The sequence below is a fragment of the Myotis myotis genome, unplaced genomic scaffold (assembly GCF_014108235.1).
Source record: "Myotis myotis isolate mMyoMyo1 unplaced genomic scaffold, mMyoMyo1.p scaffold_m19_p_3, whole genome shotgun sequence".
In the NCBI taxonomy this organism is placed as follows: domain Eukaryota; kingdom Metazoa; phylum Chordata; class Mammalia; order Chiroptera; family Vespertilionidae; genus Myotis; species Myotis myotis.
Genome location: NW_023416335.1, coordinates 191,218,588 through 191,244,990, shown reverse-complemented (window position 1 = coordinate 191,244,990; position 26,403 = coordinate 191,218,588). Strand labels below are relative to the sequence as shown.

The window sequence follows — 26,403 nt, the reverse complement described above, 5'->3', positions numbered from 1 at the left end:
TTTTCATTTTTAAAACACTAGAGTGTGGGGAGGGGTGCGAACAAATAACAAAAAGATGTTTTCTGTAACATTATTTTCCCTGTTTATAAAGACAAAAGTCATTCCAACAGTATTTAAAAGTCCAAGGATGAAATAATATCATTTTCTCCTCTAAGGCTATAAAAGGCCCCTGCCTGTTGATTCCATCCTCTGGTGCCCCGTGGAGCCAGGTTACTCTTCAATGGCACAGGTTCACTATTAAATAAAGATCAGGCCAGGTTTCTGGGCACATGGCCTAAATAGAAAGGTGGAGAGCATTAAAAACTCCCCACAGAAATGTGGGCAAGAAGATACTTCCCTGAGCCAGAAGCAGGGACAGGCATAGTAGGATTCCACGCCTAGAGCAGAGAATGCAGAGCCCTAGATGTCCTGCTTCTACCTCCATTCCCTTTCCAGAAGATTGAAAAAATAAAGTCAAAATGACAAGCCTGTGAAGAAAGTGCTCCCTGTTTAGAAACACTGGTAAGAAAGGCTTTACCAACTTTTACTCCAAGTGGGAGAGATCACTTTCAGTTTCCCTGTTTAAGGATCAGACCTGTGGGTTAGGCATTTTGGCTACATGTGAACTAGTAACTGCAAGACCACAATCGAGGGCCAGTTCCAGCTACAAAGTTACTAAAATGCCAATGAATGATGTGATGGTACCTTATACTCCTCTACCTGGGAAATTTCACTTTTTCCCATCCTAACCCCACAGGTGGGAGAAGCAGGTCCACCACATCCCCAGGTTCAGACCAAATGACTACTTGGACTACAACCAAGTATTGACTGCAAAGTAGTTCCAAGCAGCAGGAACTTACATGCAAATTCTCATGGAGACTATGAGCATGAAAGCAATCAAACCTTGTATAAATAATGTTTCTTTCCTTTTTTTTTTTAATTAAAGAATTCCAGTGTCTCAAAAACTTGTGAAAATGTGTTTGAAAAGGCCAGCAAATCTGCCACATGCTTTTGCTCATAACTAGTCCTACATGTACCTTCCTATACCAAGACATAGTGCCTTTTGTCACAGGCCTTATTATAGTACCTCTCTAGAGGGAAAAACAAAAATAGGGAACAAAGGGAAGGCATTTCTATAGTGAGAAAAGGATGTAAACCAAAAGCAAATTGAAAGCAAGAGCAACATTTAGGGTGAGATGAGAGGCTGCAATAGACTGCTTAAGAAATCTGGCTGAGTATGCTTTGGTTTGGGGGACTGAAGAAGCTGGGCGTATAAAGTGCATTCACATTGGTAGTAAATGATCATCCCTTTCTTCTGAATCCTCCCCCAGCTGATCATCCCCCACACCACGATATGTAGCAGGCACATTTCGGGGTTTAGAACGGCACACAAAGTCACAACCATCCTGTAGGGAAAGAAACAAAGGAAGAAAATGGTCATTTGGAATAACCAACTTTAGGGTAAGGCAGAGCATATTTATGGTCTAAGAATGTGGCAAGCACTAGTGTTCTCCAGGCATAATGAAGAGAAGCCCTCAAAGCTCCAAGGATCAGCCTAAATTGAATGTGGAGGGAACAGGAGAAAAGTTCTAATTAGGTCTCACCTTCTTCCTATCTAGGCCCATGAACAGCTTTATCAGATTCTTAAATCTAAGCAACAGCGTTGCTCTTCCAGCCAAGTCTTCGCAAGGCCGGACAGTAAGAGGCTATACTACTTAGTACTAGGGGCAACCAACTGACTTGCTGGGCCCTTTTGTGGTTTTAGCATCCAAGTCCTGTGTCTCAGGAAACCTCAGTCTGGGCAAACCAGGTGGCTGGTCACTCAACCTTGTATGCAGGCTACAGGCCCGGCCAGCTGCCCTGTTACTTACTGCTACCAGGTTGCCAACATCCTGCCAGAAGGCTAAGTGGGGAAACTGCTCCATTCCCTTGGCTCCCACCACCAATCGCTGGTATAGGAACCCCCCGATGATATAGACAGCAACCAGTGATGCAAACCTGTTGAAGAAAGAGCTGTACTTAAAAACCAAGAAATAGTAAAACTCAGGTACTAAGGATAATCTCTGTTCTCATTGTTAGCTGTTTCGTAAGCTGTGTTTTGTAAAAAGAAGGGGGAAAATGTAGTGAAATTAAATGAAAAGGGGCTGGGTAGCTTCCCTAGAAAACTAATTGGAGCACTGTCAGTCTGAGAAAAGCAAACTGCTCACAAAAAAAAAATGACTGACTTCTGCCAACAGTCACTCTTAGATACATGATTCTGTCTGTCCAAAAGTTCTAATCTAATGCAGCAATTTTTAACCATCTCATGGAACACACAGCTATTACTAAAATTCTGCAGCACACCAGAAAATGTATTTTTTGCAAATCTGACCAAAAAAAGGGGTATAATTTTGATTCATTCATACCAGAGGACTAATGCTGTGTTTGTTGTTTCATTTTTAAAAAAACTTAAAAATAATTTTTAAAAAATCCTCACTGAGGATACATTTAAAAAAAAAAAAAACTGATTTAGAGAGAGGAAGAGAAGGGAGAGAGAAACATCAATCAGTTGCCTCCTGACCAGGGATCAAACCTCCAACCTAGGTATTTGCCCTGACCAGGAATTGAACCCACCACCTTTCAGTGTATACTGAAACCAACTGAGCCACACTGGCCAGACCTAAAAAAAACCTGATTTTAGAGAAAGAGGAAGGGAGAGGGAAAGAAAAAGAGAGAAACATTGATGGTTGCCTCCTCTATGCACCCCTTCAGGGATGGAACCTGAAACCTGGGCATGTGCCCTGACCGGGTTTCGGAATGACCTTTTGGTGCACAGGACGATGCTCCAAGCAACTGAGCCACATCAGATAGGGTGGCTGTCATCATTTAAAAAAATAATTTATTATTTTTTTTATTGATTTCAGAGAAGAAGGGAGTGGGGGAGATAGAAACATTATGATGAGAGAGAATCACTGATCAGCTGCCTCCTGCATACCTCCTACTGGGGATCCAGCCTGAAACCTGGGCATACCAGTATACCCTGACAGGGAGTCGAATCATGACCTCCTGGTTCATAGGTCAATGCTCCACTAGTGAGCCACCCCAGCTGGGCTGTTGTCTTTTTTTTATTTGCTAATCTAAGGGAAAAGAGGTCAGTGCCCTTGATTAGTCAGGTATTGCATGTTTTAAAAATTCTTGTGGCACACAAGTGTATCACATGGCACACTGGCTGAAAATTGCTATTCTAATGGATAGTATTAAAAACTGTCCAGCCCTCCAGTAGGGGGAAAAAAAAAAAGCACCTTCAAATGTGAATATTTATTGGGGACAAAACAAATCTCATTTTTAAAAACTTGAATAGTCAGAGGTTAATGAGGATTTTCTCACAAAGTTCTTCACCCTCCAATTCTCTCTCTCCCTCTCCCTCTCTGACACACACACACACACACACACACACACACACACACACACACACAGCTTATGCCCATACGCATCCAAGAAATTATGAGTTAAAAAAAAAAGGGAGCCCTGGCTGGTGCAGCTCAGTTGGAGTGTCGTCCCAGTCAGGGCACATACCCAAGTTGTGGGTTTGATCCCCGGGGTTGGGGCTTGTGTGGGAGGCAATCGATCGATGTTTCTCTTTTTCTTCTCCTCTCTCTAAAAATCATTAAAAACATACTCAGGTGAGGATTTAAAAAAAAAAAGAAAAAAGGGAAAGGCTTGGACTGATAAGGGAAAAAAAGAGTACTTACGTGACAAGTAAGATAGAACCCACACTGAGGTGGGAGACCTCTGGGGAACAGGCCAGGCTACTCTCCATCTCAAAGAGGTAGAAACAATCTTGGACTTTGCCTCGCTCCTCAGATACAGGGATAAAATTGTCCTGATGATGAAAGGACAAAACACATTTAAAATGTTTTGACTCCATCTAAATAAAGAAAAAACCCCCACTAAACTCCAAAACATTTGTTTTCCTGGTCCAATAGCCTATTTTCCATGTATGTTGAAGATGGGTGTCTAGATACAGGGAGGAATTGAACCTTGAGTTTTCCCTAATCCATCCCAAAGTATCCTGTCCCCTCTGGAAAGTCTCTCCCACCTCAGGTCAGTCCTTTTCTCTCTTTAGGCTCATGTGCCCCAGGGCGCCTCACCGCTAGGGTGTGTCGATTGCAGGAGATCATCACCACTGCACGACGCTGCTCCTTGCCACAGTGATTGTCATATTCATCACCCCCTTTATAGATCAGCATAATCCAATTACCTGAGGAGGGACAAGGAAAATGGAGCTTTGGGGGTGGGGGAAAAGTAGAGGCAGACCTGGATACTGTGGTAAGATGGAATTGGGACATTCAGACAAATTGGTTTTAATTAAAATAACCCTCATCAGTATGAACTCTGTATACTGGAAATGCCAAGCTAAAATTTGGCTTTATGTTCCCTTGCTTTGACAACTAAGAATCAAATATTCATACAAGAATCTTAATTTTCACCTTAGCCAGTTTGGCTCAGTGGACAGAGCATCGGCTGCGGACTGAAGGGTCCCAGGTTCAATTCCGGCCAAGGGCACATGCCTGGGTTGCAGGCTCGATCCCCAGTAGGGAGTGTGCAGGAGGCAGCCGATCAGTGATTCTCTCTCATCATTGATGTTTCTATCTCTCTATCCCTCTCCCTTCCTTTCTGAAATCAACAAAAATGTAAAAAAAAAATTTTAAAAAATCTTAATTTTCCACATTAGAAGTAGGCTCCTGATAGTGCAAAACTAATTGTGATTCATTTCTTAACAATGGTGCACATTTGCTGACCACCTGCTAACATCAAAGGAAGCGGCCCCTTACAATTAGTGGGTGGTGGAGAAAGCCCAAGATTTAAATTAGCCACAGATTAGTTCAAAGTGGATGTTTTTTAAGATTGGGAGGCATTTCTTCTTCTTCTTCTTTTTTTTCTTTTTCCAGTATTTACTGTGTTCAAATTTCTTTTGCAAAATATTTGATTCAAAAAGTCATGTAAGCTCAATAAGGTAAGGATTCTGCTTCCAATTTTGCATATATGAAAACAGTAAAAAAAGGTGAAAAGATTTCTCAGTCACTAAAGTCAATATGATACGAGTCAAAACCTAGTCTTTTGTCATTTATATTATTTAGCAAATAGCACTGGGGGGATAATTTATCTGCTTAAGACAGGGGTGGGGAACGCCTGGCTTGAGGGCTGCATAAGGGCAGGGAAATCATTTGGTCTGGCCCCATCAAGGCTTTAGGGGTGACTTAATTAAATGTTTGACCAAATATAGGAGGCTAACTTTTAAATTGATAATGGCCTGCAAATGATATTATAAATATCCAAATGGCCCTTGGCAGAAAAAAGGTTCCCCCACCCCTACCTTAAGGGAAAGAATTAGATTATAGGTGCTCATGTAATCTTTTCCAGCAATAAGACTTTGACTTTTGAGAAATGTTATCACCATCATTATCACAAGTTGGCGGAGAAATTTTTGTAGACTGGTTGGCAAAACTTGATCTCTTATAACTTAACTGGCAAAGTTTGATTAATCTGATGAGAAAAGGCCGTGGTTGATATTTTCAAGCCTAGCATGAAATACGCATTAAGTATTAAAAGGACTCCAGGCTATATAATTCCACTAAATTCTTCTTTTTTTGCCTAAGCTTTTCCCTAACTTTAAAACAAACACATAAATGTCCTGAGCCCTGGCTCCAGAGGAGCTGAGCTGTGGGACTAGGTACCCTGTGGTTTATAGTCTGAGGTATGCTGAACCACACATACCATATGATATTCTGAAGAGACGGGGAGGGACATATAGGATTGCCTGAGAGACTGATTTGGGATCAATTAATCAGTCAACAGTGAGAGTCTTACTTCCATTGAAGATGTGAGTCTCGTTGATTCTCCCCACTACTGTCTCCTTCCCGTTACTTTTGTTGATCTGCACCAAGCCTGCCCCGGAGGAGTGGTTACCAGCTTCCCTGCACACCCTGAATCTGTACATATACGTGTCTTGCCCCTGGCCCACAGTGCTCTCAAAGCTGTCAGGAAGGGAGGAGAAAGAAGAAGAGAAGAGTTACTAGCTATGAACCCTTTTTCCTTTTACCCCCCAACCTCTGACCCCCAAAAAGGTGCATTCAATTTATCTGATGTCATGGCTAAATGTAATAGTGAATATTTGCTGAATCATGAAACAATGACCCTGACAGCCTTGCTGCATATTCACCAGAAGAATGATGAATAGAGAGAAAAGAGCCACAGTACCTAAGACTTGGCATTATCTACTTTAATGTCTCATCAATTAGGACAGTCCATCCTAATTGTTGATGATCACTGATTAAAATACGCCATCCAGACAGTTAGATATTCCTAGACTATCTCTGCTCTAGACTATGCTAAAGTGTTAGCTACCATTTCCCTGTGAATAAGGGTCTATGTTCTTGGGATACTCCCTTGTTCCTTAAAGGTCATCTTCAGATTTATATACCTGAAGATTCTTGACACTGATGATGATGTGTATAGGGATAATTATGGTTATCTGATACTTCTAAAGTCCTATTTCATGAAAGCATTTAATAATGCTTTTTAGATTCCTACAAGCTGGTCTCTTGGATCCAGCCTTAGAAGCACTGCTCTTCTGCATTAGAGAAATGCACAATGCTACTAAAAACTGGGTGAGGATTTGCTCTGTATCATAAAAGCAAGCATGATAGCACCAGCTATCCCAGATAAAGATAGAGAGGAGCTTATTATACATGTATCCCCTCCATATTCAATAGTAATGCCAAAATAAAATCAGTAAGAGTTGAAAAAGATTCTTTTAAAAAAGCCCTTCTTTGCCCTGGTTGGTGTTTCTCAGTGGTTAGAGCACTGACTCACACACTGAAAGGTCTTGGGTTCGATTCCCCGTCAAGGGCACATACCTAAGTTGCAGGTTCGACCCCCAACTCCCTTCAGGGCATGCGTGCATCAGGGCACTTGCGGGAGGCAACCAATCGATGTGTCTCTCACATCGATGTTGCTTTCTCTCTCTCCACTCCCTCCCTTCAATTCTCTACAAATCAATGGAAAAAATATACTGGGGTGAGGATAACAATAAAAAAGCCCTTCTCTGGTGAGTATCACCTCTAACCACCTCCCTCCAAGAGCCCCTGGGGCCCGGGGTACTGCGGGTGGGGTGGGGGAGTTTGGGGTCTGTCGGGTCCTGGGGTCCGGATCTGGGGACTATCTGAAGTTGGAGAGCTGGGTCTGTGGAGGTGGGGGTACCAGAGGTTGTCTGGAGAGGCGAGGTGGAAAAACAATGATTTTCTCTAGCTCTTTAAGGTTCTTCTCATTTTTACCTTTTGTTAAACAGGGGTGTCATCCTCTTCAGTACAGCCAACTCTCTCTCTGATTCTCTGCCCTTTTCTCCTACCAGGTCGCAGGTTTTTTCTTCTGCCTGCCAGGATTCTCTTACCGTGATGGCCAGGAGGAGCAGCAGCAGTGGTCCAGTCCCCCAGCAGCTGTAGAAGGGGGACATCCTTTTGGGAGAAAGTGTATATGCTGGGAGAAGGGGGGAGGATCAGAAGAGAAGGGAAAGAGATAAAGCATATGAATGTGTACTAAATGAAAGGTATTTTTTAAAACCTTTTCATCTTCCACCTATCACCTCATATTTTACAATAGCCGGTTTTCTTCATTATTGTGAATTTGGTTTTGTTTCTTGTATCTGCCTATTTCAAACTTTTAGCTGTCATCCAAGTTATTATTTTCCTGTCTCCTAATATTCTGAATTGGATTCTTAGGTCTCTAGGCTTCTTCCCTCCCCTCCTCATCCCCCCCAAACTTATTTTGAAAGCCTCTTTCTAGCTGACACCATTGCTCACCTGCTGTCCTTCCTGTGCCCCTTCAGGACAGGGACACAATGTACATTCAGCAAAGAGGACAGTGCTGGCCTTGATGAAGAGTTACTGTCTACAGGCTGTTGTTGATAATTTCTGCAAGGTGTGCTTAAAAAAGAATATCTAAACTTCCAAAGCAGTTTACCAACTCCTCAGTTCTACTGGGAAAAAAGACACATATTTTGTTCTAGAAACTGTCAGAAGGACCAAAAAGGTACAGAATACTTATGTACTACCAATGAATGATATTTCGATTATGCAGAAAGTGTAAGAGTCTTTGACATATGCAACAAATAGATTTTAATAGCTCTTTGCCAAAAGCAACTGCATCAGGAAGCTCGCATATATAGCCTTCAGTCTAATTCAGTCAGAAAGTAAAAAGAATTCTGACAGCCTGAGTAGAGACATCCTTGCCTCTTTACTGTTCGGTGAAGTTAGATTGCGGTATCTCAGTTAAAGTTTAATACTTTAAACTTTGCGCAGTTCCACTATATCAGCCATGTAAGATTTAATCTTTAACACCAGAATATGCTCCTGGCAGGATCAAACAAGTTTTGCTGGCCACATATTTAAAGGGAAGAGGTTGAGGCCAGAGGGATGGGGGCTCTGCCTGGAACTTGCCATAAACATAGAAAATGGCCAGAACCGGTTTGGCTCAGTGGATAGAGCGTCGGCCTGCAGACTGAAAGGTCCCAGGTTCGATTCTGGTCAAGGGCATGTACCTTGGTTGCGGGCACATCCCCAGTAGGGGGCGTGCAGGAGGCAGCTGATCGATGTTTCTCTCTCATCAATGTTTCTGGCTCTCTATCCCTCTCCCGTCCTCTCTGTAAAAAATCAATAAAATGTATTAAAAAAAAAAACACATAGAAAATGAACAGCTGAGAAGTGTGTGCAGGGGCTAGAGTTCATAAATATTACTTAAACCAGTGCCCTCCCTAAGATAACACTGAAATTATAATCTGACACTTGATAGGGTCTGTAACACTCAAATTACACTTTAACACTTGAAAGGGTCTGTTTGAAAGCTATGAAGAAAGATATAAAAGAAAGAGACTCAGTACTTTGGGCCCTGTCTTATACTGATACCAGAGGCTCAGTGCACAACATTCGTGCACTGGGTTGGGGGGGGGGGGGAGGGTCCCCTCAGCCCAGCCTGCTCCGTGCTAAGCTGGCAGGCGGACATCCCCCGAGGGGTCCTCAGTGCTGTAGTGGAGGCAGGAGAGGCCCCTGCCACCACCGCTGCGCTCGCCAGCCATGAGCCCGGCTTCTGGCTGAGCAGCGCTCCCCCTGTGGGAGCACACTGACCACCAGGGGGCAGCTCCTGCGTTGAGCATCTGCCCCCTGGTGGTCAGTGCGCATCACAGTGACTGGTCGTTCGGTATTAAGGGTCACTTAGGCTTTTATATATATAGATACGAAGAACATTCATTAGGTGAAAATGAGTAGTTTGAAGAAGTCTTCCAAAACTCAACTTAAGCTATACAAGTCACAAATTTCAAGAGTTTCTAGATTTCCAGTAAGTACAGTTATCTTTCTACACTCCACATTCCTGACAATCCTTGGGGGTCGACAAGTCACTTTATAACTTAGTAAATCCAATCGACTTGTTGCTTGTACTGCTCTACAATAGAAACATGAGGCTCTGTTTCCCAAACTCATTTTATCTATCTTCATACCTAGGACACACTGATTTACCCTTGTAAAAAAGACTTCACTCTGGTATCATTAATGACCCTTTAGGCCACTGCTATTTGTTAATTTCATAGCACTATCATTAATTTTTCTGATACAAAAATTTAATTCTTTCAAGTCTTTCTCATTTATAATAAAATGCTTCCAATATTACAAGTCTGGACTTTGGTTCCAATACTCTTTAAAGTCCTCTAATTCTTTTCCATGCTTGCCCACTACCTTCATTGCATTTTTAGAATAAAAATCTTGAAAATAGGCAGAATTTAAGGTGTACCAATAAGTTTAAAGATAGGAAAATGGAAGCTCTGAGCTCTGAATGAATTTTCTCCACTCCCCTGAACAAGTTTACATTTGACCTACTGTTTCCCATACTCCACTAGGACCACAAATGCATGGAAAGTTGTCTCCCTGACTTTGTGTGCTCCAAACATTAATTCACTACCGTGATATTAATAAGGTGTTTCCACAGACTATTTATAGCCAGCTATAAAGACCGAGGGTCCCATAAACGCATTGAAGGCAGCAACAGGAAACAGTCTGAGTGCTTGCCTTCTGCCAGGCACTGTTTGAAGCACCTCACATACATTAATTAATCCTTACAAAAGCCCTATGCAGTAAATTCAATTACTGTCCCTATTTTACAGATGAGAAGACAGAGACAGTAGCGTGAACCAGGTAAGTCTGCCCTCAGAGCTGACGGTCTATATTTAATTGCTATATGCAGACCTGTCTCCTTTCACATCAGTTTTTGTGTGGGATCAGAGAAGGCAGCCAAAGCTTTGCTTTCTTTTTGACAAAGCAAGAAGAGGAACGGGAAGGGGTAGTGAGGCCTCACACAGTTCACTGTACAGGAGGTGGAATAAAGAACTCAGACCTCAAACTCCTACCTTCCCTAAATTAACGCATTGCTCAACACCCAACATGACCGGCTGAGTTACTAAAGAGAAACAAAAGATATCTCTTATTAGATTGCTTTAGCATGCCATTTTCCTTATATTCTCTAAAGACCTAATTTAAAGGTTCAACATGCTAGGCTTGCAAGATTTTTCTTCTCAGGACCCAGTTTTCCTAGAGGGATGTTCAAACAGAAAGCTGTGTTCTTTGGCCTCAAAGTCAGTTCCTCGTCTGTTAACAGTTGACTTCTTTTCCCAGATGAGAACAAGGAATCTCACAAAACTGGGAAAGGATGACAGGCCAACCGCCCTGCCCTCAGCACTAGCTGAGTTGAACGAGCTTTCGCTTGTTCATTGGTTCAAAAAGTTAGGATGAGAATCCATTTACATCCTCCTCCTTCTTCGCCTGAGGTTCGACTACATGCTGGGCTGAGCTGTTCTCTCCGATTCGGTGACATGTGCTGAGTGCTTTATCGCGATTATGTTCCTTAATCTTCACAACCCAGGAAAGTAGATATAACTTCTCCCATCTTAAAAACGAGGAAACTGATGCTTTACAGAGGTTACGTTCCTTGCCCATAGGTTATTTACAAGTATTACATACCTGCGAAGTTACTGGGGTAATTTGGGCGGTTCACGGCATAAAGGCAGTTAGTTGCTGGACATTTTCTGATAAACACGGGGGTGCAAAAAGGTATCAGGAAGAGCATGACATCCAAGGGCCAGGCGGCCCCCCTTTAATGCGCTACAATTAGATCCTCAAGGTGCCGGTGTGTCTGGGTATTTTGGAAGCGTGGGGGCAGGACTGCAGATTTTTGAAAAGTTCCCTTCCGTTTTCTCATTATATGACAGCTCTACCTGGCCATGCTAAACAGATCTTCGTCAGCGGCATGATCAAGAACTAAACCAGGAACTGGGGAGCAGTTCGTTCCCATCACGGAGTCTTCCTCACCCAGGACCAGCCACGAGTTCCATTTTCTCAACGACATTTCCACTGCCGTCTCCCTGACTCATGGCTCATGTCCACACCCGTCCTTCCCGCCCGCCCGCTGCACCCTCCGCTTTCAGAGGAGCAGCCCAGTGAGCGAGAAGGGCCCGCGCTCAAGAGCCCGAGTACGAGCAGCTCTGCGCCTCAGGGCAGAGGCTCGCGCGCGACACAGAGAAACGCGAGCAGCCTCCGGCCTGGCTCCCCTTCCCCACGCCGCACACGCATCGCCGCTCAGACTTCTCCAGGGGCCTGGGAACCCTAGTTTCCCCAACTTTCCAACTGCCGAGGGCCAATGCTGCTACTCTACCCGCCTCGCCATGCAGGCCAAGATTCCGGTAACTCCTCAGGCGCACCCCACACCGGGGGACTTTCCTCTCCCCGCCTCCCAAACACACGGACAGTCCCTCCATGGTCGCGGGGGGTCCCTTCCCATCACTCCCTTCCGACTCCGCGACTCCTGCCCTCTCGCCGACGCCTCCACGCTGCTCAAGGGCTCCTTAGCTGTATCTGGGGCTAGAACCCTGGACAAGGGAGACCTGGTGGTCCCGGCCCCTGTCACACGACGCCGGGATGTGAGCGCTCACCAACCCCTCATACTCACGTGTCGTGGGCAAAGGGAGTGGTCAAAGTTCAGACTCCCAAGGGGAGTCCCTGCCTGGGGCTGGGAGACAGGGCCAGCGAGGGGCCAGCCGCAGACCCCGGTCCCAGGGAGCTTGTCACCGCCAGCGTTCCCCACGGCGCCTCGCGGTGCTCCACTCCGGGAACCGGAAACAGGAAGCGCCGGGCGGCAGCTGGGCAACTGCTCCTCCCACTAGACCCCGCGGCTGGTGACCACGGAACCTTCTCACCACCTTTCCCCTCCCTGACCATCCTGGACGCTGATTGGACAGTATCCTGGGCGTCAGGCTCCGCCCTTGTCCTATCAACTCCAATCACTATCGAGATTTTCAAGTTTAGTTCCACCTTTTCGGGTTGCCTTTCTACCAATGGGTCCCAGAGTCCCGCCTCCGGGCTTCTCCGCTGGGGGGGCGAGGGGCGGGGGGCGGAGCGGAAAAACACGCTCGTCGTTCGTCACGTGTGGTCACGCGCGATCACATGCCCGGCCCGCTTCCGGGTGGGTCGGCTTGAAGAAAGCACGTGTGAGGGCGGAAGCGGAAGTACGGTGGGGCCCCGTGCTCCAGGCCTTAGTGGGAGTTGTAGTTCCCATTCCAGGTCTCGTCCTCGCGGTTCTTCCCCAGGTGATTGGCCGCCTGCGGGAGGCGCTGTTTCGCCGTCTGCCGGCCTGGAGTCTCGCTGTCACCAGTGTTGGTGCCTAGAAGCTGTGAGGAGTGATTGCCTCGTGGCCGTTCTGGCTTTCTTAGCGACAGCTTTGTTCTTTCCTTTCTACAGTTGAGTACCTTGGGGTGTGCTGTTATTTTGTTACTCTTATCTTTAGCATTCCCTTCCCGTCTCCTGGCATTTTGCGTGGCAAACACTCTGCAATCACTTCTGTTCGCAAGGTTTCTTCTGCATCCTCAACCCACGTTTGTCCATCCTGTGCGCACTTCCGGTGTCCTAAAGAGCAAGGAACGCGTTTTTAGTCTCTGTGCCTTTGCTAAGATCCTTTGCGGTTTCCCTCAGTGTTATTAGCCGCCTGTTGGAGTCCCACTGGTTCCCAGAACTCAGTTCAAATGCTGTCGCTCCCGTGACTGCCTGGGCTCACTCTCTTCAGAATTCTTCACTCCGAGATGCCCGCTCACTGCTTGTACATGGCTCTACTGGCCTGATTTTTTTCTTTTAAAAAATCTTTATTGTTGAAAGTATTACATAGGTCCTCCTTTCCCCCCATGAACTCTTCCAGCCAAATCCTCCCCGCTTCCCGCCCTCCTTCCCAGGCCTTCACCTCCCCATTGTCTGTGTTCTAGGGTTATGTTTATATGCACACAAGTTCATTGGTTGATCTCATCCAACCCACCCTCCCCTGCCTTCCCTCTGAGGTTCAACAGTCTGTTCATGCGTTGGATCTGTTTTTGATCATCGGTTTATTTGGTTCCTTAGATTCCACATATGAGTGAGATCATGTGATGCTTATCTTTCTCCGACTGGCTTATTTCACTTAGCATAATACTCTCCAGGTCCATCCATGCTGCTGCAAATGGTAAGCGTTCTTTCTTTTTTTATTGCCGCCTAGTATTCCATTGTGTAAATATACCACAGCTTTTTTTTTTATCTGCTCATCTGATGGGCACTTAGGCTGTTTCCAAATCTTAGCTTTTGTAAATTGTGCTGCTCTGAGCATAGAGGTGCATATATTCTTTCTGATATGTGTTTTAGGTTTCTTAGGATATATTCCTGCAGTGGGATCACTGGGTCAAATGGAAGTTCCATATTTAATTTTTTGAGGAAACTCCATACTGTTTTCCATAGTGGCCGCACCAGTCTGCATTCTGAGCAGCAGTATACTAGGGTTCCTTTTTCTCCCCATCCTCGCCAGCACTTGTCATTTGTTGATTTGTTGATTTGTCACACCATTCTGACAGGTGTGAGGTGATATCTCATTGTTGTTTTGATTGGCATCTCTCAGATGACTAGTGACTTTGAGCATTTTTTCATATGTCCCTTGGCCATCTGTATGTCCACTTTGGAGAAGTGTCTATGATACGTTTGAAAGTGATAGGGAAGAAAATGTAGACCAGCGGTTCTCAACCTGTGGGTCGCGACCCCTTTGGGGGTCAAACGACCCTTTCACAGGGGTCGCCTAAGAACATCGGAAAACACATATATAATTACATATTGTTTTTGTGATTAATCACTATACTTTAATTATGTTCAATTTGTAACAATGAAAATACATCCTGCATATCAGATATCTACATTACGATTCATAACAGTAGCAAAATTACAGTTATGAAGTAGCAACGGAAACAATTTTATGGTTGAGGGTCACCACAACATGAGGAACCGTATTAAAGGGCCGCGGCATTAGGAAGGTTGAGAACCACTGATGTAGATTGTTCTTGCCTGGTGAACTCCATTTTCTCCGAGAAATAAAAGACAAGGTCACATTGTAAGAATGGAGGAGGAAGTGATAGGTTTGGGATGTATGGAAGTCAGAAGTTTGGAATTTCCACAAAGGGAAATGAGACATCTGGTTAGAGGCAGTTTTGCTGGTCAGCACTGAGAGCTCAGATGAAGCAAGAGGCCCTACATTTTTAGTGACTTCAGTTGTCACTATTGCAGGACTGTTGGCAGCAACCTATGTCAGACTAGTTGTAATAAGCTGTAGGGGATACTGAAGTGAAGAATATGCTGGATAGAAAAAGATTTGGGAGTAATAGTATATTAGACGGTGAAATAAGTACTACAGTGAACATTTCTGTTCATTATGGCCCATTTCTCTATGATAGATTCCTAAAATGTATGCCAAGTTAAAAATGTTACCAGATACTACCAGATTACTTTGTGAAAAGACAGAAGCAATGGATGAGAATACTGATCCTACCCCCCTTCTCAGTTCCATATGTTCTCAGTTTTAAATTTTGGCTTATTATTATTGCATACGGGAGAGGGGCATGGTATGTCCCAACTGTGTTTTACTAACTGCTAGTTTGTTTGAGTATCTTCTCAAGTTATTTGTATTTTCCTCTGAATTACCTGTTGTTGCAAGTAATTTCCTTCTATTATTTGTTTTTAGACATTATGGAGACTTTTTTATTCATGTATTTTAAGTTTTAGTAAAGTCAATCTCTCACACTCCCCTGCTGCCCCCATTGTGGATTCTGGTATTCCCCATAGAATCTCCTACCTAGGATCAGACATACATATTCCAAACTTTCTTTCAAGTAAGTTTATATTATTATTATTATTATTTTGTTTCACATTTTAATCATAAATTCATTTCTGCTGTTTTGAGTGTAGGTCTAACTTGGAATTGAGAAGTATTCTGAGTTCTGGACCAAGGTCCCGGATTATTGTGAGGGAGGGAGCAGGTGTGAGGACAATAATGACAAGAAGGAGCAGAGTCTGGGACAGATGGCACAGGACTCAAAGGAGCCATTTTTTTGTGTGTGGTAAAATATACATGACATAAAATTTATTATTTTGACCATTTTTAGGTGTATAATTCAGTGACATTAATTATTTTCATAGTGTTTTGCAACCATCACCACTATCTAGTCAAGGAGCTATTTTTGTTGTTGTTAATCCTCACCTGAGGATATTTTTTCCATTGCTTTTTTGAGAGAGTGGAAGGGAAGGGGAGAGACAGAGAGAGAAACATAGATGTGAAAGAGACACATTGATTGGTTGCCTTCCAGATGCACCCAACCGGGGCTGGAGCCTCCACTGGAGGTGATGAGAAGTCTCATGTTGTACAGAGAGTCCTTAGACACTCCCCATAGGCCTTTCCAAACTGATTTAGGGACATTTACCAACAGCGCATATAAGAGCAAAATAAAGACTGATTACAGAGGCAAATTCCTTTGTTTTTGTTGTTGTTTTTTAAAAAATTAAAAGCAGTTGTTTTTTGTTGTTTGTTTTTTAAAATATATTTTTATTTCAGAGAGGAAGGTAGAGGGAGAGAGAGATGAAACATTAATGATGAGAGAGAATCATTGATTGGCTGCCTCCTGCATGCACCACACTGGGGATCAAGCCTGCAACCCAGGCATATGCCCTGCCCGGGGAATCAAACAGTGACCTCCTGGTTCATAGGTTGATGCTCAACCACTGAGCCATGCTGGCTGGGCCAGAGGCAGATTCTTTGAAAGAATTTGTGGTGGAAGAGCTGGTTGGAGTGTTCCCCGCCCCACCCCTACCCCACAAGCCAAGTGAAAAGGGAAGCTAGAGGACACATAGGAGAGCTTGGGCACTGCTTGCTGGATACAGAGTCTTACTTCCTGTCTAGGGGAGGAAAGGTCATCCTGGGGACAAGGTCCTACCCTACAATTGTACTTTATCAGGCATCCAGGGCTCTCTGCCCTGGTGACCCTTCTGTATCTGTCCCATCATCCTTGCTCTCATGTCTGTCTAACTGCCTACCACATATTGATCTGTGTCTGGGATCTCCTAAAACCCACAGAAGTGTCCCCTGAGAAATAATTAGTATGTGGGTATTGTATCAGTCAGGATTCAACAAGAGAAGCGGATTCAGTAGGAAATATATGTTAAGAAATTGATTGAATGGAGTTGGCTTATGCAGTTGTGGAGTTCGCTAGGCAAGTCCAAAATCCAGAGGGCAGGCTGTCAGGAAGGGCAGACTAGCATCTCCAGCAGGGGCTGAAGCTGCTGTCCACAGGTGGAATTTCTGTTTCACCAGGGAAGCTTCAACTCTGCTCGTAAGACCTTTCATCAATTGAATGGAACCCACCCAAATTATCTATGAAAGTCTCTCTTACTTAAAGTCACCTGGTTGTAGATTTTAATCACATCTACAAAATACCCTCAAAGCAACATCTGATTAGTGTTTGAGTAACGGGGGACTGTTTGCCTAGCCAAGTGTACACACAAAATAATGGCCAGATAAAAACCAGCCAGAAAAACTTTGCCCTTTTCTTCTAATCTCTGTTTCCTGAGGGTGGAGGGTTGCCTCACTTCCTTACTGCTGGTCTGTTGAAACAAGGATCAGAACTGAGGGAAGTGTAGGCAGAAATTTTGAATAGGTTATAAGATTGACATTTTGATTTATATTGGATTAAAATTTTCTGGTATCAATTTGTACACACAAAAAAATCAGGATAAACCAAATGGTCTTACTTTGGTTTCTGCATGTGTATAATTTTATGTTTTTTTTAAACATTAAGCATTTTATATTCCAATTATACTAACTTGTTTTAATTTCTTCTCTTTCACTAAGTCATCACTTTTAGAACTGATGTGTAATAACCTCATTACTGTATTTAATTTCCCTCTTGTGGTCAAAGCCAATGATTGCAGTGATAATGACAGTTGCTAAAAACTCAGCCCAAGGCTATTTCAGAGGGCACTGAGTTAAGATATTCTTTAGTTTTTGTGTATGTGTGTTTTAAATGGTCAATCAAGGGTAGAATATCCGCTGTTCAATCACTAGAGGAAAGAATATTTTTTAATTATCTTGATTCTAGAATAATTCATGCATTGTTTTTACCTTAGATATGAAGAGTTCATTTGTGTCCTGTCATTCCCTTTGTCACTACAGTGGGGCCTTGACTTAGGAGTGTCCCGACTAACGTGTTTTTTTGAGATACGAGCCGTCTCTTGGCCGATTTTTTGCTTTGAGTTGCAAGCTAAAATTCGGGTTACGTACGAGCCAGCTTCAGATACCCTACTGCTAGTTGGCGCAGTGAATGTCACAGTGATTTGACATACGAGTAATTTGAGTTACGAGCTCCGTCCCGGAATGAATTAAACTCGTAAGTCAAGGCCCCACTGTATACATTTTTAAGGTAGAGATCTAGAATAATTTAATTAGCAAGATTGCCTAGACCCTGTATTCAAGGTCACTGCCTGTTAGAATCCTATTATCTATCTATCTATCTATCTATCTATCTATCTATCTATCATTTTGATTTCAGAAAGGAAGGGAGAGGGAGAGAGAGAGATAGAAACATCAGTGATGAGAGAGAATCATTGATCGGCTACCTCCTGCACACCCCCTTCTGGAGATCGAGCTGGCAACCTGGGCATGTGCCCTTGATTGGAATCAAACCTGGGACCCCTCAGTCTGCCAACGCTCTATCCACTGAGCCAAACTGGCTAGGAAAGAATCGAATCATTCTAATCCTCGAATGATACTGAGTGGGTAAGAAAAAAAAACAAGTAATATTCCATAGCAAGGAAAGTGGAAATATCAGTGGTAGGAAGCTCATTAGTGAAGAAAAGAACAAAAGAAGGTAAAGCAGAAACATATCATATCTATACTAATAAAAGGGTAATATGCTAATTAGACTGGCAGACCTTCTGGGAGACCTTCTGGACAAAGCCATTGTGGCGGGGCCTAGGCAGAAGTGGTTAGGGGCGATCAGGCCAGGAGTGGAGGGCAGTTGGGGGTGAGCAGGCCAGCAGGGTGGGCAGTTAGGGGCGAGCAGGCTGGGGAGGGGGGCAGTTGGGGTGATCAGACTGGCGGGGGTGGGCAGTTAGGGGTGATCAGGCCAGAAGGGGGGTGCAGTTGGGGGCAATCAGGCTGGCAGGCAGAGTGGTAAGGGGTGATCAGGCAGGCAGGCAGGCAGGTGAGCAGTTAGGAGCCAGCGGTCCGGATTGCAAGGGGGGATGTCCGACTGCCGGTTGTCCCACAGGGATTGGGCCTAAACTGGCAATCGGACATCCCCCAAAGGGGTCCTGGATTGGAGAGGGTTCAGGCTGGGCTGAGGGACCCTGCCCCCACCCCCCCATGAATTTCGTGCACTGGGCCTCTAGTAGTAGTAGTAGTATGAATATCCAAGTACCTTTTTTCTTTTTTTCTTTTTTTTTACTCTGCATTGAGTTTCTCTTAGAGAGGAATGCTGTTTTACTCAAATTTGTATCATACCATGAAATATAAATATTTTGGGAATAAATCTTCTCAGTTCAGGAGATACAAGTAATGATTTGCAACAAATATACCCTTTAAGTACATTTGAAGTCATGATTTCCATATGAACAAAGAAAAAAATGATGGAATGTATTATAATCCTTTTATCCTATTTCCTTTAGCCACACCTCTAATTTCTTTTATATTCTATGCTCTGGATTGATGCTTAATTGACACTAATTATAATGTTTATTCATCTCTGAAGCATGTTTTCTCCTGCCCTCTTGTCTGAAGTGGGTTGGAGAGGCAGCATAGTTTGAGGTTATGAGTGTGGACTTGGGAGGCAGACTTCTTGGTATTAAATTCTGGTCTTGCCATTTACTAGCTGAATCACTTTGTGCAAGTTATATCACTCTGTGCCTCTGTTTTCTCACTTGTTATAATAGTACTTGATTCATAGGGTTGATATATTAATACGTGTTAGGTTCTTAGAATAGAACCAGGAACAAAAATGACAGCTTTTATTTTATTTTTTCTTAGCCTGGAGACAGAGCTAAGGATGCTTGAATTTCAAAGTCCTTGAGTGTTTAGCTTATACCATCCAAGATACTGTTAAACTAAATCAAATGGAGACAAGGACTCCTAGGACTTCCCCAGAGATCTTACCTTTATAAAATCCTGAAGCTTTGGCACCTCCATCCATATATTTACTCTATCTGAATACCTCCTTGAGCTTATATCTAGTCTTTGATCCTGGCTCAGAGTTCCAGAAAAAAGGTGATCCAGTCTAATATTCAAGTGCTATATATTCTTTCTTCTAAGAAAACTCTCTTCTACATGTATCATCACCCCTTCAAAGTTTTCAATCTATCATCCTTTATTGATTCTGAAACCCAAGATTAACTGACTATTTATATTAGTCAATGGTAGCTTTGGCTCTGAGAACACGTAACCCCCAATTCAGGTCATGTCCTAGTTAATTATGCTGTCTCCAATTTAACTTCGTATTTCATTAATTCCCTTTAATGTGGAAAGTCTTTTCTAGTTAAGTTAGTATTTTCTTTTCTTATAAAATTTACTCTTTGACTTTTTTTTAAATTAAATCTTTATTGTTCAGATTATTACAGTTGTTCCTATTTTTTCCCCCCATAACTCCCCTCTACTCAGTTCCCACCCCACCCTCCGCCCTCACTCCCCACCAACTGTCCATAGGTGCACGATTTTTGTCCAGTTTCTTCCCGCATCCCCCTCATCCCTTTCCCCGCTAAGAGTAGTCAGTCCACTCCCTTTCTATGCCCCTGATTCTATTATAATCACCAGTTCATTCTGTTCATCAGATTATTCACTTGATTTTCAGATTCACTTGATAGATGTGTATTTGTTGTTCATAATTTGTATCTTTACCTTTTTCTTCTTCTTCCTCTTCTTAAAGGATACTTTTCAGCATTTCATATAATACTTGTTTGGTGGTGATTAACTCCTTTACCTTTTTCTTATCTGTGAAGCTCTTTATCTGACCTTCAGTTCTGAATGATAGCTTTGCTGGATAAAGTAATCTTGGTTGTAGGTTCTTGGCATTCATCACTTTGAATATTTCTTGCCACTCCCTTCTGGCCTGCAAAGTTTCTGTTGAGAAATCAGCTGACATTCATATGGGTACTCCCTTGTAGGACACTGACTTTCTTTCTCTTGCTGCTTTTAAGATTCTCTCTTTGTCTTTTGCTCTTGGCATTTTAATTATGATGTGTCTTGGTGTGGTCCTCTTTGGATTCCTTTTGTTTGGGGTTCTCTGCGCTTCCTGGACTTGTAAGTCTATTTCTTTCACCAGGTAGGGGAAGTTTTCTGTCATTATTTCTTCAAATAGGTTTTCAATATCTTGCTCTCTCTCTTCTTCTGGCACCCCTATAATTCTGATGTTTGTACGCTTGAAGCTGTCCCAGAGGCTCCTTACACTATCTTCGTATTTTTGGATTCATTTTTCATTTTGCTTGTCCGGTTGGGTGTTTTTTGCTTCTTCGTATTTCAAATCGTTGACTTGATTCTTGCGATCCTCTAGTCTGCTGTTGGGATTCTGTATAATATTCTTTATTTCAGTCAGTGTATGCTTAATTTCTAGTTGGTCCTTTATCACAACCTCGAGGGTCTCATTAGATTTCTTGAGGGTCTCATTAAGTTTATCAGTGGTTTCTAGAAAATTCTTGAAAAACCTTAAAAGTGTGGTTTTGAACTCTATATCCAGTAGTTTGCTTTCCTCCATTTCTGTCATTTGTGTCCTTTTTCTTTGTCTCCGCATTTTTTATGCTTCCCTGTGTTGATAAAGTGGTTTTCTGTGCTGAGTGTCCACTAGGGCCCAGTGGTTCAGCCTCCCCAATTACCTGAGGACACTCTTGGTGCACCCCCTTGTGGTCTTTGTGCATAGTCTTGTTGTAGTTAAGCCTTGATTGTTGTAGGTATCACTGGGAGGAATTGACCTCCAGGCCAATTGGCTGTGAGAATCAGCTGTGTCTGCAGTGGGAGAACTTCTGTGCTGGAGACACCCCTCCGGGGCAAGACTTGCTTCAATGGGGCTTTGGTGCTCACTCTGTCTGCCCCCTGAGTGTGTCCTTTATGGTTCCACTGAGCTGCAAACTGGATGGTCCCACTCTGACCTCTGGGTACACTGGCTCCTGGATCTCTGGGGAGGTGCTAATCTAGTCTCTGCCTTAGGCTATCCAGTAAAAGCCTCCCTGCAGGGCTTGGGCGGGACGGGTCCCACGGGATCAACAGAGCGGGGCTAGCATTTATGGCTGCTCTCAGAGGCTCCGCTTCTTAGTGTCTCGGCAATTGCTGCAAGCCCCTCCGAGAGAAAGCTGCCCTCGAGTTCCAACCGATGCCAGACAGTCCTGCTTCTCCCACATGAGTCTGGGTCCCCAGAGACTCGCCAGGAACTGGAGCTCAGAGCCTGAGACTCCCTCCCGATTGAAAACGACAACCGCACCCTCAGCCGCCAGCCCGCTCCGTGTGGGCCTCTGTACCTTAATATTTTACTTCTGCACTGCGCCTCCTCTGAGTCTCGGTATGCTTTTCTCTTTCCTTCTAGTTGTAGAATTTATACTCAGTCAGCCTTCCTGTGGTTCTGGATGATGTCCGTTCCGTCTTTTAGATGTATTTTTGAAGTGGTTGTTCGAGGCAGCAAACTCCGGTGTTTACCTATGCCGCCATCTTGGTTTCTCCCACTCTTTGACTTTTTGAAGGGTATTCCCATGACCAAACACATTTTACACTATTTTAGTACATATTTTAATATTTTCTTCTTTTCCCTGCAACACCTACAGGAAGCCTACTCTGTACAACACTAAGCCTACTCTAAGAACAACACTGTAACATTCTTCATTTTCTGAAGTCGCTCAGCCCTTGATTGCTATAAATTTTTATTTCATGAATTTTATTTTATATGGAAATGTAATAAATGTTTATGGAATGACTACAGATACCATGATAAAGATTGACTAGAAAAAAAGGTGTATTCATTAAGCTTCAGAGTTACAAAAACTATTTTCTTCCATGGAGACCCGACTTTGTGGAACAGGAACTCCAGCAAAGCCATTTTCATTGACGTAGTCTTCACTCATTTCCCTGATCTGTGTGTGATAGTGGAAAGAATAAAAAATTAAGATAAACTTGGATTTTCTGATCAATGAAGATTCCTTTTCTTAGATCTGGGTAGTATAGTGTCTAAGGAAACCAATTAGTATAGTGGGCAACAAGATCCATTACTTATAATGATCAAATCAGCAATCCTCTGAACTATCTGAGGTTTAACCAGCAGTGTTCTCTCCAAATAAATGCAATTTTCTATAATAAGTTACACCATGAGCAATATGATGTCTATGAAGAATGTTGAGCCAATATTTTATGGAGGAGATTTGAGGAACAAAACAAAGGGGTTCTGACTGCATTTGGAAGGAGTGTGAATTACTTACCTTTGCTGCAAGGAGCACTGTACTCAGCAATTGCAAACTCATCTGCATAAAAACAAAATCATTAGGTGAAGTGAGAGATAGCAAACATTTATGGGATATAGGTTAGTGAAATAATATTATGGGAAAAATTGTATTTTGTCAGAAACATCAGCAGCATTCATTTGATGCATTGCTGGCTGCCTTATATTGTTAACTTTTCAAATACAGTACATTATATTTCCTTTACTCTGTACTCCTGAAGGACAGTTCAATGTTGAACTTATTTAAATCAAATATTGTTGTACAGTTGATTTAACTGAAGAAAAGGGAACTAAATTTCTTACAGATATTTCGTATTAATTGCTATCTTTACATTATAGGCAGTTTCTATAATCCTATCTAATAATAGAGAAACATGGTAATTAACCGTAACTTCCCTAACCTTCCCATTGGCTAATCTGCGAGTTATGCAAATTAACTGCCAACCAAGATGCGGCCGCAGCCAGGCAGCTGAAGTGAACAGGAGGCTTGCTTGCTCCAGTGAAGGAGGAAGCCAGCGTTCCCCGCCTGCCACTGCCGGCCTCTCAGCTTGTACTCTAAGAAACAATGTTGCAATTATAGAAACTAAACAAGCTCCAGAAACCTGCTTTCAGCCGTCAGAGCTGGAGTTGCAACAGAGTTTCAATTCTAGAACCCAAACAAACCCAGATACCTGCTATCAGCAGCCGAGGTCTCAGAGCTGGAGCTGAGCCTCAGAGCTAAAGCCGGCTCTAGGCTCCAGTGACAGCCATAGAAGGTAAATAAATCCAAGAATAATAAAAAGAAAAAAGGAGAGGTTGGGAGCTTCAGTCACCCGCCAGCCTGAAAACGGCCCTCATCCCCTCATCCAGGCTGGTCAGGCACCCCAGTGGGGACCCCCAGCCTGATCCGGGACACCCTTCAAGGCAAACCAGCCGGCCCCCACCCATGCACTGCTGGGGTCCAACCCCAGCTGGTCCAGGGGTCCCCAAAGGTGTGGACGGAGTTGGCGAAGAAGGAAGGACATGGAGACAGTGTTCAGTTGATCAGCAGCCTAGCCAGGATCTCCAGCCAGGATCTCCAGCCAAGTTCTGGTCTGGATCTCCAGCGAAGTTCTGGTTAGGATCTCCAGCCAGGTTCTGTGTCCATGTTCTCTTGCTAGGTTCTCCAGGTTCTAGTCAGGTTCTCTTGCCAATTTCTGTAGTCAGGTTCAGTCCAGGATCTTTTGCCATGTTCTCTCCAGCGAAGTTCTTCTGTCTCTAGAGAACGTTCTGTGTAAGTTCTGTGCCTCCTGGTTCTGTCTTCTTCTGGTTCCGTATTCTAAGTTCTGTGTCTTGCTGTCTTATTACATCTGTATTTATACCAGTTGATTCAATCCTATCAATCTCTATTACAAAGGTTAGGGCGTTTCTTATCTTCATTCCAGGGAGTAAAGATTATGTAGCTTAAGCACGATTGTTCGTAGTTAAAGTGATTAATTACCCGCCTGGCACTTAGTTAAGAGGTTTTATTCCCTCCCTAACTTCAGGGGAAAATCCCTACCTGGGGAAACAACCTTTCTCAGAGAGGAGACCTTGGTTAAAACACATAGTGCCAAGAAGGTGAGCAAACATATTAAGAACAGTATGCCATATATGCCAGGTCCTTTGAAACAACAAGGATGGACCGGCTCCCGGCAATGCACCAGGCTGCTATCCTATATAGTAAAAGGGTAATATGCAAATTGACCCTAACAGCAGAACAACTTGGAATGACTGGTCACTATGACACACACTGACCACCAGTGGGAAGACACTCAATGCAGGAGCTGGCCCCTGGTGGTCAGGGCACTCTCACAGGTGGGAGCTCTGCTCAACCACAAGCCAGGCTGAGCTCTGCTCAACCACAAGCCAGACTGATGGCTGCCAGTACAGTGATGGTGGTGGGAGCCTCTCCTGCCTCCTCAGCAGCACTAAGGATGTCCGACTGCAGTTTAGGCCTGCTCCCCACTGGTAAGTTGACATCCCCCTAGGGCTGCTGGGCTGCCAGAGGGATGTCTGATTGCCATCTTAGTCCCAATCCCCCGGGGAGTGGGCCTAAGCCAGCAGGTGGTCATCCCCTGAGGGGTCCCAGACTGCGAGAGGGCACAGGCCGGGCTGAGGGACCCCCCCTCACCCCACCGAGTGCACAAATTTTTGTGTACCGGGCCTCTAGTGTATGTATAGAAGGCAAAGACAGGAGAATCAGATTTGATAAAGACAAAACGAAGTGCTAAGAACTATTAATGTAATGAATTTCCCCTACATGTTTCTGAAATCTAAATTTCTGTGATCAGGAATTTAATTTGTATGTAAAAATTGCTCACACTCACCCGTCTCATAGTAATCGTAGACTTTCACTATGGCTGGTTTGAGATCTCTTACTGGGATATCTTGGAGAACAGTGAAGGACAAGCTCAGAATCTGATTTGTCACCTAGAAAGCAAAAGGGAATTAAATGAGCTTTCTTCTCTTTTCTGTGAATGACTTTAAATATTCATTTGTTTGGGGAAAAAACTTTTTAAATTATTATTGTTATTATTTTTATTTCTGCTTAATCATCACCCGAGCATATTTTCCCATTGATTTTTAGAGAGATTGGAAAGGAGGGGGAGAGACAGAGAGAGAGAAACATTTATGTGAGAGAGACACATCGATTGGTTGCCTCCATCATGCACAGTGAACAGGGCCGGGCATCGAGCCTGCAACTGAGGTACGTTCCCTTGACCACAATCAAACCTGGGATCCTTCAGTCCACAGGCCAATGTTCTGTTCACTGAGCCAAACTGGCTAGGGCAAAGCCCCATTAAAAAAAATCAACTAACAGGGTTCTTAAATTGTGCAGAAAGCTCCCCAATTGTTCTTAAACAAATAAAACAATTCGTATATCCCCATCAACGTTTTGTTCATAGAGGTGAATGATATATGATTTTTATTGATTGGATAGCTCTGTTTATTTTTGAATATCCAGAAATTTGGCACCATTTAATTTCTCTATCTTGCAGAAATACTTGTGTTGACTCAAAAAGGAATATAAAAGGTCAATAATTGTAACCTTGTTTAAGTTTCATAAATTTGTAAATTATAATATTCATCAGTCTATAAATAAATAAACTATGTACAACATATAAATATAAAATTAGAGTGGCTTATTGATGGGCTGATCTATTTACTTTATGGTCCAAGTCCTTGCTGAGATTGACAGTATTTTCCCCTTTTATATTGTTGATGTATTATTGATATAATAATTGACAAACCCAATGGTACTTCCTTACATTACTCAGAATAACTTGAGGATATAATAAGCATATTTGGTAGAGAATTTCTTGCTTATAAAGTCCTAGAAATATGACTATCCCAATATTATAATAAGCCATTTCTTTCCGTAGCCCCAGATGAAATATAAATAAAGAAGGAGAAGAGAACATGTACTGCAATTAATGTTAGAATTCTCAAATATTTAGCATAGAAGTGATGTCTCAAAAATGTCTTCATTCATTTCCTAGATATCTCCCTTAGAAGGATTATCTTTACTAGAGGCCTGGTGCATGAAT

The 26,403-nt window shown here is 43.3% G+C and overlaps 2 protein-coding genes across 10 annotated transcripts in view; both read right to left on the bottom strand.

The window, feature by feature from the left end:
• Positions 1 to 58: 58 nt before the first annotated feature.
• Positions 59 to 12,220, bottom strand: M6PR (mannose-6-phosphate receptor, cation dependent). 9 transcript variants are annotated; one of them, XM_036302036.1, is made up of 10 exons: positions 12,010 to 12,214; positions 11,025 to 11,089; positions 7,821 to 7,993; positions 7,296 to 7,497; positions 5,830 to 5,996; positions 4,110 to 4,219; positions 3,711 to 3,841; positions 1,851 to 1,977; positions 1,267 to 1,385; positions 59 to 274 (listed from the first exon to the last, which is right to left on the bottom strand). In XM_036302036.1, the coding sequence occupies exons 4-10, from the start codon at positions 7,472 to 7,474 to the stop codon at positions 238 to 240; spliced, it is 870 nt and encodes a 289-aa protein (XP_036157929.1). In that variant the 5' UTR covers positions 7,475 to 7,497; positions 7,821 to 7,993; positions 11,025 to 11,089; positions 12,010 to 12,214; the 3' UTR covers positions 59 to 237. The 9 variants fall into 9 exon arrangements, with proteins under 9 accessions (XP_036157929.1, XP_036157931.1, XP_036157933.1 ...); XM_036302038.1 differs by lacking the exon at positions 7,821 to 7,993; XM_036302040.1 differs by lacking the exon at positions 11,025 to 11,089 and having other exon boundaries at positions 7,821 to 7,996.
• Positions 12,221 to 22,269: 10,049 nt separating this feature from the next.
• The window catches only part of LOC118650955 (alpha-2-macroglobulin-like), a 29,948-nt gene continuing 25,814 nt past the window's right edge, over positions 22,270 to 26,403 (bottom strand). Inside the window, exons 13-15 of the mRNA XM_036299586.1 lie at positions 25,183 to 25,285; positions 22,836 to 22,877; positions 22,270 to 22,493 (exon numbers count right to left, since the gene is read on the bottom strand). Coding sequence (XP_036155479.1) covers positions 22,477 to 22,493; positions 22,836 to 22,877; positions 25,183 to 25,285 — 162 coding nt within the window. The 3' untranslated portion in view covers positions 22,270 to 22,476. The remainder of the gene's footprint in view (positions 22,494 to 22,835; positions 22,878 to 25,182; positions 25,286 to 26,403) is intronic.